The sequence below is a fragment of the Diorhabda carinulata genome, chromosome 8, assembly GCF_026250575.1.
Source record: "Diorhabda carinulata isolate Delta chromosome 8, icDioCari1.1, whole genome shotgun sequence".
Taxonomy (NCBI): domain Eukaryota; kingdom Metazoa; phylum Arthropoda; class Insecta; order Coleoptera; family Chrysomelidae; genus Diorhabda; species Diorhabda carinulata.
In genome coordinates this window covers 21,060,239-21,078,763 of record NC_079467.1, presented here as the reverse complement: position 1 = coordinate 21,078,763, position 18,525 = coordinate 21,060,239, and the positions used below count along the sequence as shown (strand labels likewise).

General features: G+C 32.6%; 2 protein-coding genes across 2 annotated transcripts in view; one reads left to right on the top strand and one right to left on the bottom strand.

Annotated features, from left to right (window-relative positions):
• LOC130897022 (uncharacterized) overlaps positions 1-4,680 on the top strand; it is a 33,151-nt gene extending 28,471 nt beyond the window's left edge. Inside the window, exons 20-24 of the mRNA XM_057805497.1 lie at positions 100-251; positions 1,236-1,408; positions 3,459-3,560; positions 3,831-3,991; positions 4,073-4,680. Of these exons, the coding sequence (XP_057661480.1) occupies positions 100-251; positions 1,236-1,408; positions 3,459-3,560; positions 3,831-3,991; positions 4,073-4,447 (963 nt within the window). The 3' untranslated portion in view covers positions 4,448-4,680. The remainder of the gene's footprint in view (positions 1-99; positions 252-1,235; positions 1,409-3,458; positions 3,561-3,830; positions 3,992-4,072) is intronic.
• Positions 4,681-6,291: 1,611 nt separating this feature from the next.
• On the bottom strand, positions 6,292-18,452 carry LOC130897021 (cilia- and flagella-associated protein 52). The gene is made up of 10 exons (XM_057805496.1): positions 18,302-18,452; positions 16,352-16,551; positions 15,653-15,838; positions 14,199-14,396; positions 12,934-13,099; positions 12,503-12,821; positions 11,189-11,488; positions 9,470-9,702; positions 7,264-7,434; positions 6,292-6,697 (listed from the first exon to the last, which is right to left on the bottom strand). Exons 1-10 carry the CDS (start codon positions 18,363-18,365, stop codon positions 6,357-6,359), a joined length of 2,178 nt encoding a protein of 725 aa, XP_057661479.1. The 5' UTR covers positions 18,366-18,452; the 3' UTR covers positions 6,292-6,356.
• Between the last annotated feature and the right edge of the window lie 73 nt (positions 18,453-18,525).

The window sequence follows — 18,525 nt, the reverse complement described above, 5'->3', positions numbered from 1 at the left end:
TCGATGAAATCTCGCAAGACGTAATAAAAATATTTTTTATTATATTGCGAACAGAATCAACGGACTCATTTTAAACTCACATAATATCTCAATTTTTAGCATCTCAAAAAGTTTAGAAGGAAAACGTGCTGGTATTTAATAAATCTGTTGATTCATTACAGTATTTTAGTACACTATTTGGCTTGTATATGGTTTATGTTGGCCTGTCCCTTTAATAAATGCAGTAATAACTCATGGCTGAAACATTTTAAGTAAGTATCATACAAATTATAATCTAATCTTAATACTTCAAAATTTCGACACAATCTGCATTTTGATGATTTACAAAGCTAAACCAAATAAAAAGGTTCTGTTTCGCAGCTCGATACGTGAGATAGAGACCAAGAGAAACGTTAAATACTTTAAGTTATAGAGGTTTTTACTTACTAAGGGTTTAAGTTGAAGATTTGTTATTGATATTTTTACTTACACAGGTGCGATTATAAGCTTCGTTTAGGACTTATAAAGATAGACGAGCTTCATTTTTAAATATTCATGTTTTGTCAGGAAGCCATTTGAAAATAGTCTCGTTTCGTCAGCGTTAAAACCATCAATGGGGTCGTATGCATTCAATAAACTCTCCAATTGACTTTGCTTCTGCACTTTCACCGCAAACTTTTTTGAAGGTTTCTTGAAATTTTCCAACCGACCATTGCTAGCTTTAAAATTATGGATTCGCAGTGACTTTGCTTGCAGATTCATCAGCTTCTTCCTTTAGTATGGGTTGCTGGCATCGATGTTTTTATTTCTCCACTGTTTAAGAATTGTCCAAAATTAGAGAATTAAGCAATTCTTCGTCTTTTACATAGAATAATTTCTCCCGATTCTTGCTTCTTCAATAATTCAGCTTCGTTTTTAAATATGATGGATAATATAATTTCATGTATTCCAAACTGGACTGCAATGTCTTTCCTTTTTGAATCATATTTTACAGCTTCGATCGCTTTTATCTTATATGTTATCGTTTTCAGTTTTCGTTTTGCTAATAGCTACTGATATATACGTGTAAGCAATTGACAATAACATCGGGAAACTTTTTCGTTACAACTTTGAGTTACTGAGGTGCACAAATTATTTGTTCCAGTTATAGAGGATTCTTATTTTAAGTAGAAAAGATTTTGGACTCCGAGGAGAAGGAAATACAACATTTCATGAATTCATAGAGGCATATGTATATGTATATATTTTTGTTTTAGTCGAGAGAACTTCGAACAATATAGTAACTATAAGTTACTATTATCTTACTACTATGTACTTAATATTCTCACTACAACTGGTATTGGAGATGTAAGTCCGGTAACTTACTGGGAGATGGTCTTCACCTTGATAACTTTACTTATAGGGAAAATTGTATTAGCATTGGCTATAGGTAAGTAATTTCCTCTTCGAATTTGATATAATTTCAGTCGTATGAATATTTTCAAAATAACTATTTGATTGATGAATTTGTTTGTGTGTTGAATGTTATAGATATTGAAGGAACTGTAAAATCCTATCAAAATTAGAAGTCAAAATATGAATGAGAAATAAACATTTATACAATTTATAAAGACGTTTGCAGCATATCAAAAATTTCTATGTATGCACTTAAACTGAATTTCAATCCCCAAGCTTCAATTTAAATAGAACCTGGCTATAAATTATCAATTAGCTCTTTGATTAACGTACGCATTAGAACCGAAATGAACCAGTACCAAAACAAGAACGATAAAGTGTAGGTCGCGTCCAAAAGAATGCTGTATAGTACAATACTGTCCGAGAACAATATAATTTCGTGATATTATAATGAAACATCAAAATGATTTTCATTTTTTTAATCATTTGTTTTTCCATTTACTACATAAAATAATTAATCGACTTTTCCCACTTTTTCTTTTATTTCCTGCTTCAATCTATTAGCACCTTCTACTATTCATTACTCCTGGGTACTCATATTTGTTTACTTGCTCAATTTGGTTTAACTGAACACACTATTGTGTTGATTGAAGTTGATAGGCCTCCAATCAGATCGAACTTAATGAAACCATATCTTCAAAATAATTAGTATATTTTTACAACTGTCTTTTCTCGTTTATTTGGCTGAATCAGGTATTAGGTACCTTGAAGTAACTCAACCGAATATTATAGTTGCAAGTTTTGTTACATTTTAGCATCTCGTGGTACGTGTTTGTTAATCGATAAGAATCACACATTTATTTTTCGGGTTCAACAACCCGAAACATTGTTCACATTACCTCTACACCAACACTCACAAATACACTTTCTGACGCTCGCTTCGTTAACCAAGTTACAAACAGTGTACTCACAAAAAGTTCCAAAAATTTCAACTTATTTGCAATTTGTTTTCCCTGTATTTGAATATTATGTAATTCATCTTCTTTTGCTGTTTTCAATATCTTAGTTTTTTTTCGAATTTAGTTTCATATTCATTGTATTCATTTCCGTTTTTGATATTTTCAGGTTATGCTGTAGATTTCGCAAACTAAATCAAATCATCTGCGAACATCAATTCATTGTATATTTTAGTTCTATTATCCAAGCCCCTGTACTATCTTTTTTATCTTACTTTTTGCACCAACTACTGTTGGGGAAAGTAGTCAGCTTAGGCTTGTTTCACACTTACCCGACTGTCGTCTAAACGATGTCGGGACGAAGACTAGGGACGAAGAGTATACGAGAGTTTTCTCTTCTTCAAACGCCTGTACAGGATCATTAATGCTAGTAGCTTATTTCAATCAATCACTCAACGCGCTCCTGTGTCGAATGAAGGTTTGATGTCGGTTCCTTGACAGTCGGTTAAATGAGAAAAGATCCAGTTTCCGTTGGTTGGATGTCGTTTAAATGACAGTCGAGCAAGTGTGAAACAAGCCTTAGTAAACATTCTTGTTTAACACCTATCGTTGTGGTATCTTCTCAAAATTTTGTTAATGCCTTTTTCTATAGTCTCTTCCTCTATTTCCACATTCGTAAGCTCCTCGAAGTACCTTTCTATAACATTATGTTCCTCCGTGAATATAGTTTTTTACTTTTCTTTTATATTCATTAGATTCAGAGGTTTTTTGGTTTCCTTCACAATAATTGATATTTCTTTTCATATTGATTCATATATTTTCATTATCTTCCTTATTCTATCTATTGAAATATTTCAATCCTTTTTCCTTTTTATCTTTAACTAACTTTCTTTTCTCATCTGTTCACCACTCTGTCCTCTTTATGTTTTTGTTATTTTTTTTTTATTCCCGCTACTCTCTCTTCTTCCTACTTAGTATTTAGTATTGTAATCAACTTCCTTTACATTATATCATTTCATTTTTTCTATCGTTCTTTTGAAACTGTTAATTTATTAGTTTTTTCCATTATGATATTTCTATATGAATCAACAAATATTTAGGTATGAATAATTTGGGCAATATTTTCAGGTACAGTTCTGAAGATGATTTATATTTCAGAAAGAAGTCTTCTCACATTTAATACGAAATATAATTTACTTAAAACTTTCTTAAAAGATAAAGATGTTTCAGGTAATTATGATCTATTTTCTATATTTACATAAACAATAAAAAATCAATTAATAAAATTAGTTATGTCCAAGTTCTATATCTCTAGAAGAGAGGACAGTCGGGGTGCACCGCCAAGATCATAAATTAACGTCTCGAATTATATCAATGTCCTACTAGCCCTCTATGAAAACTTTCAGAGCAGAATTTTATTGAATTATAAACTCTTTCGATGTCTTCTGGTCGTAGTTTTCATCCGTCAATACGGCAACTAACAATTCGATGTATTTTCAGATTATCCTTTGAAAAAAACATGTTTATACCTAAAAAATTTGTGGAGTTATTCCGAAGGGTACATTGAATGGAAAATTTTGGAGAATTTGTCATTTCCTTTACAACAAGACCTTACCGGTGCTCTTTATGGTAGGCAGTTGAGGGAAACATTTCTATTCAAGGTATTAGCAATGTTAAATATGTTTTTAAATACATAAATATCAATAACACGAAAGTTAGTTTGCAATTTGTTTCAATTTCAGGATGTAGACCAAAGTCTTTTGTTACAAATTTGCACCAAATTAAAACGAACTATATACTTCAAAGATGATTACATTGTTAAAACAGGTGAAGTTAATTCCACCATGTACTTTATCTACAAAGGCGATGTTAGTGTTATTTCAAAACATACAGATCACTTAGAAACAAAACATGTTGAACTCCATACTAAAGATATATTTGGCGTGTCTCAAGGATTGAACCTCGAGGAATACCACAATTTCTCTTACAGAACAGTAACTCCAGTAGCAGAAGTACTAACGTTAAAATATGATGATTGGTCGTATTTGTTGCAATTTTTTCCACGCGAGAAAAAACAGATATTTAATAGAGTGAATAAAGAGTATAAGTTTAAATAAATATGAAACCATACTTTGAGATTCTCGTGGGGCGAACAAATAACAGAAAAAGGAACAATTTTAATAACATATAAAAAAGTAGACCACACCGATGTCTATGTCTATAAATGAGGAAGAGCTAATATCATTTTCGGGAATAACGGCTTGGATCACTGAAGATATTCTTAACCTAATTGGTTACTATTATTGTAATTTAATTATTGTAAATATAGAATCGAAGAAACCCAGACAAATTTGTATACTATAGCACATACAATTAGTTAAATAAATGTAAACTGCGGCGTATTCAAGGTCTTACGCAAAGTAAAATAAAAAATTGATTGAATAATAAGATTTTGAAACGTTTAAAAATAGTATACTATCACTCAATAAGTCACGTGACTGACATACAGATGGCGCTGCCATTGTCAAATCAATATAACGTTTATGAAGTACCAACTTAACCTAACCAAAAGTAACAGCCAATTGAGTGAAGCAACTTTTGTCATTTTTACAACAATTTTTTGAGCTAATTTATCATTGCTTCTTGAAGAAAAAATAGTGTACAAACTCTCTAACGACTTCAAAAGTGTTATCCGGACTCTGCTTTATCGAAAAGAATCATGTGTGATTGGTTTGCTAAATTTAAACGTGGTCGTACAGACACCATGACCATGACCATGGCTATGAGAAAGCTTTTTTTTTAAAAATTGGGTACCGCATGGGAGTGTTTGGCCATGTTCACACGTAATAAATTAGATTTTTGCGTCGATATGTGACAATAGATGAAACATGGAAACATCACTTCACTCCGGAATCAAAACGACCATTATCTGAGTGGACTGCAGTTGGTAGACTACGTCGGAAGCATTCAAAGACACAATAGTCAGCTGGGAAGGTTATGGCTTCAGTATTCGGTATGGTGAATCGCTGATGTCAAAAAAATACTCGCCGGTAAGAAATTCAACTCACATAAAGAAGCAATTACTGCAACTTCTACAAGCACGGCGTCGAGAAGTTAGAAACGCGCTGGAATTATTGTATTGCTCTTGAAGGAGATTTCATTGATAAATACAGTTGATTTTTGGCAAAAAAATGTCTTTTAAGTAAGTCACACGACTTATTGAGTGATGTGTTAGGTGCTGAATTTTATTTTAACTTAACATAAAGTTAATTTAAAATGGCCTGCGGGTATTCCAAATAAAACTTTATTTTCTCAAATTTATTCCTCGATTCCATAACCCTGTTTGACGAACACTCAACATGCAAAGGTCAGCAATTTGTTCTTCCTCCATTGTTGACCGAGTTAAACTCGTAGTGCTTATTTTATAGCTGAAAAGAAGACTCGCGATTCCTCAACTTTTCTTCTTTTTCCACTGACTGTACCATAACTCCGCTTCGGAGAAGAACCCTTTTAAATCATTATTAGTGAATCTAAGTACGGTATAATCAACAATCTATACTACTGCTCGCGAGGAGTATCTGCTGGATGATTTGCCTGATGTGTTTGTCGATTTGAAATTCGCGGCATCCTTAAATTTCTGCCATTGCTGTTAAATTACTGCTTGAACCATCAGCCTTATGTCGATATTTTTCAAACCTTCTCTTATTATTTTTTTGTCTGTAGAATATTTACTACAGTTTGCGAAAGTGCATAAGTCATAAATACATGAACCGAATTCTTAATTTATAGCCACTCAATACATTTGAAAAGGAACTTTCCAAGTCGCTATCTTTTGTAAGTATTTTCAGTGTATTGACGATTTCTGTTTGCTAAATTTGGAAATACTTACCAAGACCAACAGTTTCACATACTATTGGTATGTTTAGATATTAATTTTGACAGGAGTTAAATAAGCCAAAGATTTTCTTAAAAAAATTGTATATTTGATGAAAATAGAAATGAATACAAAAGAGGTACTAAAAAATATTATCTGCAGCTGACCAAAGAAATTCCACTACATCTGGAACTCGGCTTAGATTCCTTATCGCATTCACATATAACCCTATGCGATCCATTACTCTTGCTGCTGCGTACACTTGGAAGATCCCGTATGTCTTCTTCGCCTTTTACTGATCGTCTAGAGGGAGTAGTAATTTTTTTAGTGACTGAAACTTTATCGTCCGAAATAACTTTTCCTAGTTTTAGCGGCATATTCCATATAAATATACATCCAGATGCGTCACATGTAACTAAGTATTTTCCGTCGGCGCTGAAACATGAAGCTGTTATTACGCCGGTATGGCCAACGCCAATGTGGGTAGTAATTCCTAAAAAAATATGTTTTGTAGTAAAAAAGTGTATTAGTTTTAGAAAGAAGTTATTCTTCATAAAAAATTTAACGTGTCTTAGAATCTAAAACACTATAAACAGATATCTTGCAGACGTACACGAAGGTTTTTCGTTATTCGTCCTAATCTAGCACCTAGTGACGATATTCTCTTTTAAAAATTGTAAGCATGGTTTAATGGACAACGGAGAGCTATGAAGATCTATTTGAGATCATTCTCTACAGATTCCTGTTGTGATAAAGCCTCAACATTCATGTAGAAATATAAATATGACTATAAATCTATCCGATCCACCTAAAAAATTTATTCTGGCTCTTGAGACCTTACTTTAAAATCAATACGTTTCTAATTTAAAACTATCGAAGCTTGAAAAAAAGTTCCCTCATATAATATCAATTCTGATACAATGTAATGTTTGCTTTAATTCTATTCATTCAAAATTTATGTTCTCGCTTTTTATCCTAACCTGTGACATGTTAATTTTTGGTAAAACGTGTGTCTTCCAAAATAATTGTTGATCATATACTGCAATTTCTGATACGTACCTTCTTGATATGTCCAAAGTTTGATTATTTGATCATTACCACCGCTTACGAAATATTCACCATCCGGAGATATATCTAACGTATTTATGGTACCCGTTGGAGATCCTTCCAATTCTCTTACAAGACTTCCATCTAATACTTCCCAATAAGAAAGTTTTCTATCCGATCCACCTAGTAATATTCATTATTCAATTAGTGGAGAGGTAGGCTACCTCCAGCCCTCGAGCCAGCCAATTAGAAATTATTAACTAACGTAACTAATGTAATTTGTCTTATTTACATAGAACAAATATATCAAAATTTTTATTTATAATTAACAAATGCAGTTCTAATGCTGTGATTGATTATGTCTAATGAAAGTTCACATTTATATTACAACCGGCTACCCTTCTTTATACGCTTAAAACTTAAAACACCGTATTGGAGACAATGAAATTGAAATAAATAAAGTCCGTTATTTTACGTTCAACCTAACCTAACCTAACCTAACGTTCAAAATACACATGAAATAACAATTGCGACGAACCTTCTTCTGATTCTGGTATGGAAAGCAACTTGAAGTACCGGTTATTGAATTGTTATCGAAATCTGTACAGTACCAGAGGTGATATTAATTAAAGTTTATTTTTACTTATACTTATTATTTTGTAATAATTTATGCTTATTCAAAGTAATTGACAATAAAAGATACCAGAAATAAATATAGTTCTTAATTAACTTTACTCTTTAGTTTGGCTCCTGTTACATTTCCAATTACTGGCAAATTAACGCCAGGTATATTATAGACTTAGGGTCGATTCATCAACTTGACTTTCCGTTAGCCGTTGCCATTCGCAGATGACATTTGTCGTTTGACGTCTATTGACCCCTTTCATAAACTTGACGTTACTGCAGTTAACCTAAAAATGTTATTATTCTTTTTGACGTGTGTATAGCTTTCTGTTTTCGTGATATTTTTGCAGTTTTGTGTTTGTAATCCGATATTTACGGTCGATATTAAGGATAATAACGAAGTTTTTTTTATTGAGAGCATCAGGCAAAATCACGTGATAAACGCAAAATGTGATTGGCTCTTTTCTATTGCCACGAAAGTTGCTACGAACTTCGACGAGAACAGATAAAATTCGTTTATGCTGAAAGTCACCAACGGCAACTATGAATAGTCTTATGCATTTCAATGTTTTTAATTTTTTTAACAGCAAACGTCAACGGTAATGGCAAACGGAAAGTCAAAATTTTTAATTGGCCTTTAATGTCACAAATCTTAAGCTAGGTTCTAGATATATATAATATGAAATTTGATTAACTTGAAATAAATAATTAAAAATGATTAATTTTTATATTTTTTTGAGTTAGTTCCTCTTATTATATCCCCTATTACATTTTCATTTCAAAATCTCTAATGACGTTCTTCACAAATTTGTAAATCTTGATAAAAACGCTCATCACTCATACTTCCTAAATTGTCAGGTAAAAAATTCAAATGATTTATTCACTCCTATCTATTAAAAAGTATTAATAAGTCAGCCTCAATATCTATCTCGTTTAGTTTTTCTTCTGTAATGTTTGCCAATACCTAAATGAATCACCATTCCTGTTCAGTCCCAGTTTAATATGTCAATGGAGTGAAATAATGTTTTTCTTCTTCTTTTCTTAAATAATGATACTGTCTGCCCCTGCTGACTTGCAGATAATAAGAGAATTTGCTAAATATTCCTTATAAACAAATATTCCTTATAAACCCAACAAAAAAACTGATGTCTCTGAGATCGTTACGCAAATACGCACTTTGTAAGGTGCCCTCCATAATATTGATTAACCAAATGGAAAGTACTTACTGTACTCTGACTCTACAGCTTTCACAAAACACACTTTTTAGCGTTGCTCGCACTGGAAAATCCAAAACAATGAACATGCTCACTTTTTAAAATATTCACGATAGGTCTGCACTTCTTGTAAAATATACACTATATTATACTAACATAACAAAGACGATCAGGACTTTCTACTCGACATTTTAATTAAATTTTAAACAAGATATTAGATGTTAAGTGATAATATTAAAGGGCAGTTGAAGAAAATTATTTAGTTCAAGAAAAAATGCTTCGTAATGGAGTATTCTTGCTAAAACTTTTAGGTTTAAGGAAAATGTATAAACGTTTGTCAGGGAGTACATAAACAAGTCAAAATGTGTTGTCATGTTTACCTGTCAATATTTGTACTCCGCTTGGAAAATACCTAACACACATAAACAGAGTATTGGCAAATAAGATTTGTCTTCTACGTTGTCTTTGTAAATCCCATATAATAACTGTACCGTCTGTACTGGCACTGGCAGCTTCATTATCAAACTTGTTCACATCAATAGCTGATACAGGACCTTTATGTTCTTTCAACGTACAAGTTAATTGTTGCTTAAACGGTGAGATTTCCCATAACCTTAAAAATGATGTTTATTATGTTGATACAAAAGAGGTGAAGACACAATTTTCGGCTGAAAAAGTAGTACGCGCTCTAAATTGATGAATTAGCTTCTACAATCAACTCAACCTGAAGTCTAAGTGGTATAATTCGAAATTTGGGATAATTGCAAATAAACATTGTCAAGAAACAATTCTATAAAGTGAGAAGACTGAATTTGCATAAAAAATTCCACAAAATGCAATAGTGAAAATACACAAGTATGTAACATGTTATTTATGCATTATTATAACTATAGATGTAATACAGTTTGGTTTTACCGAGGGAAAATCAACTATCGATGTAGTAAACCTGGTTATAAGTAAGGCACAGACTGCTAAAAGCTTCGCATATAATAATCAGAAGCTCTGTCTCTTGATAACACTTGATGTAAACATTTGATTCAGCTTCATATTTAGAACGTTTGGTGAAAAGCTATCTTCATAATAGAGAGCTCTTTATTGTTGTAACAAAAACTTGACCTACTCTTGAACCAAGAGTTTCATTAAAATGCAAAAAGAAAAGTTTGAATCTTATTGGGAAGTAAAAAGTAAAAAAATTAAAAATTCCGGCCGCCCCAATTTTTCCAAATACTTGAGTGGTTGAATGACTCATCTTTTGATAGGTTAAACCGCCGTTGCAATTTTTCAATTTATGAAATAACTTTCAAGATACTTTGGTTAAACTAATTTATTTGTTTAATATAAGTGATAACACAAAAAACACTTTTTGATATAATATGATTTCAATTTGCTTCCTATTTGGGAACACGTTTACGAAAATCAGTGTTCAAAGACTACGATAAAAAGGTTCAATACCAACCACCGGGAAAATTGAAGTCACCAGTACACATTCATAGATAAGTTTGGAACTATAGCTGTTGGAGTAGCGGGACTGGATCATATACAGTATAGGATCATTTCCGATCGACAGGCTATTAGACAATTAGCTCGAAAATATGATATATTTAGTGCATGAATTATGCAGAGATAATCCTTATTGTCCGCTTTATTTTGTGAATACGAGTAATTTAGTAGCATCGATTGTAAAATAGAGGGGCTGGACAAGTAACCATCTTTGAACTCCTTCTTGAGGGACACCTCAAATCACAAATATACGTGACGCCGCCTGCAGAAAATTGAGACAGATTACCGATTATTGACAACATAGGTATTTGAAAATGTAAGGAGTGAGCCTTTGAAAATAGGTACTCTATATACAAAAAGTGTGAGCTTCGTTTTTGAACTGGTTGTATTTGTGACAGTCTGACTTACGAGCTTCGGAAATATTTTTAGAAAAATTCTGAAAACTGGATAGAACTTTGAAGTAGGATGTTTGTGGTCATTATAAAGTTAGTAATAGTGGGGTTCCCAATTGTCCATGGTGGTGACAGGCCTCATAAAAGTTAGTTTGATATAAACCATTTCGAATTTTGTATCTGAAAAGGCACATTTTTTAAACTCACCGAACTTGTCCTTCGCAACCACCGCTAATCAACGTTTTTCCATGCGACGTCGTAGTCAACGCTGATACACCTTTGTTGTGGGCGTTTAAGATGGCAAAAATCAGTCTTCCAGTTAGCGGGGTAAATGAGCGAATAACACCATCACTCCAACCTGATAAAATAGATTTTCCATCGTACGAAAATACGACGCTAGAACACGTAAAATTTTGTACTCTGATACGTAGAAACTCTTGCATTGTCCTCATAGACCAAACGCGGATGTCATGGCTTCCTGCCGTAGCAAAAACTTCGGAATAATTTCTAAAAAAAAAATTTCGAAAATATACATTAAGTTAAAATCGAGATAATGTTTATTCTGTATTTTTTGTCAAATTATGTGTTTGATAAAACGAAATGTGTAATGCATCCTGTAAGCTATTAGACAAACTATGATATTGAAAACAATTATGGATTTAACACGTTTATATATTGATAAAGATTGGTAACATTCTTAGTCCCAAATGATGGATAGATCGTTACAATAAAATTTCCCGATGGAGGAATCATCAAGAATTGTAAATGTAAACCTACAAGCACGTAATAATCGTACACTAATTTAAGCTTATCTTTAAGTAGTTGTTTTAGTGATTTAGTGACATTAACAGAACGTACGCATTTCAAAAGATCGCATCAACAAGGAATTTTGTTCATGAGAAAGCTGTCGGCGCGATGGTTGAAACGTTTGTTCATTCCGGACAACAAGCTCAGCCGTGGGACCTCTTGAGAGCAGTATTTGATAAGGCTTAAACGCAATCCGAATAAATTTATGGATTGTTTTGTGAAAGCCGACGAAATATGGATCCACTGGTACACACCAGAGACCAGAACAGTGGATATCACCCGACGAACGTGCTCCAAATAAGTCGAATGCTGTCCTGTAATTCACGAGGTTTCAACTCGAATTTCGAATTATTAGAATGATTATTCGACAAGAAATTAAAATAAAAAACGAGCCCATTTAGCGAAAAAAAAAATGATATTCCACTATGATAACGCACCGGGTCACACTGCTGTTGCTCTACCTGAATTCGTCGAATTAGGCACCGAATTTTTGAGATTTGGTGTCGTGCGACTTCTTTTCATTACAAACTTTAGAAAAGTATTTTGCCTGTCAGTACTTTGCAAACCTAAAGATAACGTATTTTTCTAACGGGCTAAAGAAGTTAGAACATCGCTGGTTCAAGTGTATCGAAAAATAATTTCTCTTCTTTAGGTAAGTACTTATCGAATCACCCTAGTAAAAACTAAATGATAGTACTGCTTTATAATGCTTACTGTGGGAAGGCTATATCGTGTATAGTGGAAGTATGGCAGGTTACAACCAATCTGGCCTTAAATTCTGTAAGGTTGATGGTAAAAATTTCAGAATTATGAGTGCCAACCAAAATATTTTCTTCGTCCATTAACTGAATCGCTGATACTGCAGAATTAACGTGAGTAGCTTTGTGAACTTTTAAAGCCGGTATCGATGGCATTTTGATATTTACATCGAATTTATGATTGGGTTTAATAAACTCCTCAACCAATTCAATATTTCCGTCTCCATCTCCAATAACTAATTTACCACCAACAAGTAATTTAATAGCTCTAATACCTGAAAATAAAGAAAATTCATTTGATAAACTGAGAAACTTTCAATGACAACTTGAATGGAAATTTTTGATTGAGAGACAAATTCGAACATCCACATTCACAACTATCCTTACCATTTTGGTATAAATCCACTACTCCACGTGGCAATTTCTTTTTTGATATTTTCGCAAAACAACCAATAATAGATGGTTGTTTAGTTGGTTCTAGTATGTCTATATCATTGTGGAAATATAATCTAACTTTTAATACATCTCCAGTAGTAGTACCACAGAAGCAAACCTAAAAATTTCATATAATAAAGGTAACATAGATTTAGGTATACTGAATGTCTCTGAAGACAGTGTAATTGTGAGTGTTGGTGTAGTGGTGGTGTAAACAGTGTATTCAGTATGAATACTGTTTACTGTTTAGGTATTTTTTTAGTTGAATAGTTTAGTTGAATACTTTATATTATTTTGATAAATTAGTGCCGCAACTGCTGCGAATAAATGATTATTCCTATTCTATACCTTATGTTAAAGACTTATTGAGCATTTATTCTTACATGGTAATGAAACAACTTCCATATTCAAGTAAATCAAAGAAAGCAACATGCGGCTGCCGAGCCCCATGCCCCATTTTGACAATAAATATGAAAGTCTAAGACCAACTTTTTATACTTTTCTTTCCTCACTTGAAGGACTATGAAAAGTATCAGGAAGAGTATGAATAAGCACTTATAATACCTATTTGCTCAACCAACATTGATATATTATTAGAAATAATGTGGTAAGAAATCAAAGTTTGTCCAGAGAAGTGTTCACTTCAAACGAGCCCGGTAATTATTTGAATTAGGATCTTAGTTTAATTTGCAATTTTTGTATTTAATTTTTGAGTTGAGTTTTTCTTGTTATTAACTATTTATTGGGTATGACGGCTTTTTGGCGACCATTGAAGGTAGAAGATTATTTATTTCGCAACTAGATTAAATGAGGCAGAAAATAACCTAAATTTAGACCGATATCTTATCAGTGTACATAAGAAATATTTCTTTCTTTAAACCATTCATGGTAAATGAACTTGCAATTAAAGTCGTTTCAAAACAATTAGAGAAGTAGGAAGAAAGTGGACAAAATACATTTCATTTGAAAAAAAAAAGAAGAACATAAATCAAAATTCACTCAAAGCAATTACTGGTAGGGATTAACATGGAAACATAATTTTTGCATACTTTTAACAACATTTCAACCCTTACGATTATGCATTGATACACCCAAATAAACGTCACACTCACACTCTATCGTCAATTTAAGTATTAAGTTATGAATATATTAGATTAAATATCAAAAAATATAGATTAATTAAAAAAAATATAGTAGAAAAATGTGTTTATAAGTACCTCATCTCTTTCGTTTATTTCGGCACATAAAATATATCTTTTAAGTTTCGTCATTTTCAGATTGAATTCGACCATACTCCTCGCTTTGTGATTGATAACCCAAACAGCCAAATGATTATCTCCCACAGTAAGAAAACATGGAGCTCTTGTAGTCATCGAATTAACAAAAGACACTTCGCCAGCCACTCCTTTGGCAACCTACAATTAATATATCAACGCTAAAAGTATCATACTATTTTTCAAAATTTCATCATCATTTGCAATGCACTCAAAAAATGGTTAATCTGCTTCATCTATCTCATCCTTCGTCAAGAAACGCCGACCACGACGAATATTGACTTGCTCAAGGTAAATATTTTGTTTTGAGCCAGTTTTTTGTACCTGTAGATTGATCTTCAAGTTAAATTGCTTTCGGTAATCTTGTAGTAAGAAAAAAAACTGCGTATATAACATTTTTAACAGACCTTTGCATTTTTTAACCTTATGGATATTGATGAATATAGATACACATACATATATTATAAAGAATACGATGTACGACACGATTTAAACATTTTTAAAGTTTTCCACGCGATTTTTACTCACTCTGCTGTTTGGAAATCATTAAACGTACTTGGCAATCAAATCTGAGTGCCTCTCTAATGTCACTTGTTTCTTTCACCTCTGATGATGAAGATCCATTTGATATGGTGCATCTGAAGATTGTCTTCTTTCCTTTCTTCTTCGTTTCGCTTATCTCGCGAGTAGGGTTGAGCTGAGCTACTAAATAATTTGCCATCTTTTTTATTTCTTGTCCATTTATTCTTGCTATCCTTGATTGTGGGATTATGTTGTGAGGTGTTTCCATATTCCTTGTCCTTGTGTCTACTGTTGGTGTTAATTTCTTCGGATAGTTTTAAATATATTGATTTTTATGTATCAGCTCTCTTGTTGTTTATTTTACATGAATGTGACTATAAAATTGATTTTACTGTTGCATATCTACACAAAGAGCTACTTGCCTTAATCGCTTGATAGATTCAACTTGAATATTTTTCGATCATACGTTTTTAACAGTAACTGAAGATTAGAGCCTACCAGAACAATACTTCCTTCTCATATTCTCCCATAAGTAGTTCATTTTATTTTTATTATTATGCTTATTAGGTATTTGGTCTTTTTTTCGTACACAGAAACATATCCAGAAGTTTACCAAGTCAACTGGTTATTTTCAGTAATCAATCAAGCCTATTTTAATACCAAGGGAAAATGTATAAAAAAGTTGGAAAGCGTTTGACTGATCCCTGTCGAAGAAAATCTTTCGATGAAGACGAAATTTGGCTAAAAAACTTGTTTATTGAATACTAAACCAGAGAATTCTTGATCAATGTGTTATATAAGAATATATAAAGATATGTCCGCGATACTCAAAGTTAACTCTCTCTAAAAATATTCAGAACAGTGATTAAATATACCTGGTTGCCACAAATAACTTGATGAGCTTCTGTATCCCAAACAACAGCCGATCCACAATCTCTTCCACCTAAACTAATAACATATTTATCGTTACTAGAGAAAACAAGGGCTTCTACTCGAACCTTATGGTGTTCATGCTCAGATAATATTTCCTTTTTTTCAAAGTCCCATACAATCATTTTTGCCTGAAATTATGAAAACAATTAATTACTTCGCACATATGTTTTATAATAAACAATAACATCAAGTATCAAAATAATTGGTTTGGGCAAACAGGGTACAAAAAGATCTCCCACGAACAAATCAAATGTAGTGAAATGCGATTTGCAAGGTTTTGTTGTACCCATTCAGTGCAAGGGCAAAAGCCAGATGAGATCCGTAAACAAAGTCAGCAATAGGTAGAATTGGTGGGAAATGTTCAACAAAAGCAGATAGGTTTAAGTGACAACTGTCAGCAAAATTTCATTCATCATGAATGTTCCTACCAGCCAAACAATTACTCACGCCAGAACATGCATGAAGACCCATTCCTCATTGACAATTCAAGAGTTTTCGGCAAAAATATATTCCAATAATTTTTTTATTGCTCACGATAAAGCCTTACCCTCAATGAATTCATTGTAGTAGTAACTTAAAGAAGCTGTAACCGTGGATCTAACAAGTGTTAAATCAATACTTACCTAGAGCTAAATACTCACCCTAAATCCAATATGATTAATTTGTCCACTGGCAATAAATTTTCCTGATCGAGATAATGCTACACACGATACAATATTTGTATGACCGACCAAAAATTGTTGTTTTTTCGTAGCCCATTCCATGATGGCCACTTTGTTTCCAAGAGCGTATACAATGTGTTTTCCATCTGGATGCGTGACAAGACTATTAGTGTTCCCACCTTAAAGAGAAGTGTTAACACTTTATTTATACTAAATAATAGTATAGAAAACTAAACGGTGGACAATAATGGAAAGCGAAAAGGAAATCACAAAAGAAGATATAAACAAATCCTTAAAAAAGGCAGAAAACAACAAAACAGCCGGGTCGGAAAGTGCTGAACACATTGTTTACACAGTTCAGTATGAATATCACCAAAGGTTCCAAAAATTTCAACTTACTTAACTCGGTTGCTGTTAAATAAAGATGAACAAAAGGGAAGGTTCAAATAGATGGAAAAAGATCGACAGAGCTTACGATAAAGATGAGGGCGAGACAAGGAGACAGGTTTAGTCCTCTTCTATTTATATTAATTATGGACAGAATAATAGAAAGAAGGAAAGAGAAGAACTATAAAGTGGAGATAATAATTGGCTACAAAAACCTAGAACTAGTGAAAAAAGACGGATTAGGATATAAGCAGACGATGTAATACTCGTAACAGATACATTTAAGAAAATGGAAGAAAAAGTAGACAATAGAAAATCTGAGAATGAAAGTAAATATCAAGAAATGCAAAAGGATGGTAGTAAATCAAAAAAGAGGACATGGGAAAAAATAAAAAAATAGATAGTCATCACATTTGAATACCATTGAGTCATTTGCACAGAAAATAGAGAAAGTAGACATGTGCATAGTATGCTATAAATAAGATAATCTCCAGAAAAAGGCGAATACATAAAAATAAAAGGTAAACAATTCGATAGCAGTACTTACCTTAATATATGGAAGTGAAACTTGTGTAATGAACAAAAAAACAGAATAGAATAATAGTAGCAGAGATGAAGCAACTAAGGAAAATAGCAAACAATTATAGGAAAGGTTTAACAGGAACCAATATTTAAACTGGGTTTAACTGGTACGGATACATAAAGAGAAGAACAAAACAGAAAGAAATTGATAAACTAAATATATTAAGTTTTCTAATCTCATAAGAACTTTAAGAACCACCTATTAGGAACGTTTTTCTTGCTATTGCTTCAAACGCGAGGCCCGAGACCAAAATACGGTCCTAATTATAACATCGACACTGTATCAAAATTCAAAGTTTCGTAATCAAGCACTGAAAGTTGTTGGAATATGACAAAATTAAGAACAGAGGAAACATATTTTCGTATTTTAAAGGCACCGTTTTTAAAGCATCTCAATTTTTACAAAATTAAGACGTATTTTTTAAACATGTTAAAGATCATGTTTTATACCTATAAAGGTATATCAAATTGAAATGCCGCCTAATAATTGCTTGCGAGCGCACTGTGGAAAATTATTGAACTATACTATTTTTCGCTTTCAGGCGGACAAATTTCAGAGTTATATCCTAGTTCTTCTCAACTTTACCCTCTACAGATGCATATCACAACGATTCTGAAATGGTTATCAACTAATTGGGAATCGATTCTGTCACTAGTGAACAAAAGGTTTGTTCTTGGTAGCTGCACTGACAGAGCTAGTTCAGGAAGTGTACACTAAAGCATTTTTTGTAGCACAACCCGCGGTAGTGTCGCTATTCTTAGTAGCAGTGCAAGAGAACTAGTTCACCCAGTTTACTGTACTGCTTGCACTGTCTAGAGTCAGTTCAGCCAGTACAGTGCAATCATGCAATTCGAGTTATTCAAATGATTCAAAAAGAGTAATTTGGAAAAGTAAGATTATTTCTACACTCCTAATAATGATGCTTATTTGAATAAAATATACAATAAAAACTTCCTCACCATCAAATCCAATAATAGCTTCAACGGATAACTCTTTCACATCTTCCACTTCATCTTCGGCCATTATAATTCTAATATATACAAATATTTATTTACTTCAATCACGCTGACTTACAAATTGATAAAACTACCAAAAGACGTCAAGCTATTCTATTATTTCTATGGTAGCGATTGTATCGTTACCATAGAAATGGGAAACGAAAAGAATTCGTTAATAATTTTTC

What these genes read in the sequence shown, in the direction of transcription:
- LOC130897021 (XM_057805496.1), bottom strand. Translation starts at nt 18,365, where the DNA reads ATGGCCGAAGATGAAGTGGAAGATGTGAAAGAGTTATCCGTTGAAGCT. An exon ending in AGCTATTATTGGATTTGATG is followed by an intron (nt 16,552 to 18,301) that starts GTGAGGAAGTTT and finishes CTTCTCTTTAAG; the next exon opens with GTGGGAACACTAATAGTCTT. An exon ending in ACTTTGGACATATCAAGAAG is followed by an intron (nt 6,698 to 7,263) that starts GTACGTATCAGA and finishes ATATTTTTTTAG; the next exon opens with GAATTACTACCCACATTGGC.